We start from the raw sequence: 1,068 nt of genomic DNA, 5'->3' as shown, positions 1-1,068 counted from the left end.
GGGGGGGGGACGGTGGACGGCGTGCGGGCGGGGATGGAGAGGTGGCCCGGCGATTCAGTGCCGGGGTCGGTAGCGCAGCCCGTCCCCGCCGGCGGCGGCGGAGGAGTGAGCGCGCGCACGTGACGCCGGCCCCCGGGCTCTTCGGTGCCGCCACCAAACAGCCGCGCACACACCGGCACCCGGACAGACCGACCGACCGACCGACCGACGGACAGACATACGGACAGACACGTCTTTCCCTCCTCCCCCCCCTACACCCCCTCCCCTCGCTTCCTTCTCCGCCATCCAGCCTCCGCCGCGCTCGTCCCCTCTTCACGGCAAAGGCACCGCCGGGGCGAAGCTACCGGTAACACACGCTCCGGCGGCGGCACCACCGCGGCACCGGCGGCAGATCGCGGCCAGAGTTTGCGAAGGCGCCGCTTTGCCTGCCTTCCCCCTCCTCCGGCACCCCGAAGAGGTTTTGCGCCCAGAGGATGGCCGGCTGCGGGCTGTCGGAAGACGCTTGCTTCTCCTCCTCCTTCTTTTACAACTACCCCTCCTCCTGGGAGACCTCCTACAACCAGGTGAGGGGCGGCCGGTGCTACCGGGGAGGGCGGAGGTGATGGTGGTGCCGCCGGGGGTTGTGCGAGGAAGGGGTTTGTGTTCGGCGTGCGTGGGGGGAACCAGCCGAGGAAGGGAAATGAGGGGGAAAAAAAGCCCTTTTTTGTTGTGTCCCCCCTCCCCGTGAGGAAGAGGAGCCGGGAGGAGGGCCGCCGTGCCCGGGGTTGGGGGGAGAGGGGGGGCTGCGCCTTTACCCGGGGGAGCAACTCGGGGGGAACAAGGCGGCAACTCCAGCGGGGCGTCCCCGAGCCTCCCCCCGCGCATGGAGTGTGTGAGGGGGAGGATACGGCATCCATGGGGCGAAAGGGGGGGGACCCCCCCCCCCCCTCCATCATCCCTCATAGAAATGGCCGCACAGGCGTCCAACCTCGCAATTTGGGTGGGAAGAGTTGGGCTTTACCCTACTGAGCCCCCTCCCCACCCCCGACACCCCCCCTTAAACCTCCCCGTACTTAACTTTGATGACTG

The 1,068-nt window shown here is 68.8% G+C and overlaps 1 protein-coding gene across 1 annotated transcript in view; it reads left to right on the top strand.

Annotated features, from left to right (window-relative positions):
* The first annotated feature begins 107 nt into the window (after positions 1-107).
* The window catches only part of PPARGC1A (peroxisome proliferator-activated receptor gamma, coactivator 1 alpha), a 432,535-nt gene continuing 431,574 nt past the window's right edge, over positions 108-1,068 (top strand). The window contains exon 1 of the mRNA XM_014937103.1: positions 108-563. Within this exon, the coding sequence (XP_014792589.1) occupies positions 474-563 (90 nt within the window). The 5' untranslated portion in view covers positions 108-473. The remainder of the gene's footprint in view (positions 564-1,068) is intronic.

Source organism: Calidris pugnax, unplaced genomic scaffold (assembly GCF_001431845.1).
Source record: "Calidris pugnax isolate Ruff unplaced genomic scaffold, ASM143184v1 scaffold49, whole genome shotgun sequence".
NCBI lineage: Eukaryota > Metazoa > Chordata > Aves > Charadriiformes > Scolopacidae > Calidris > Calidris pugnax.
Note: the sequence above shows the minus strand (reverse complement) of the source record. Positions and strands in the feature narration are given on the sequence as shown.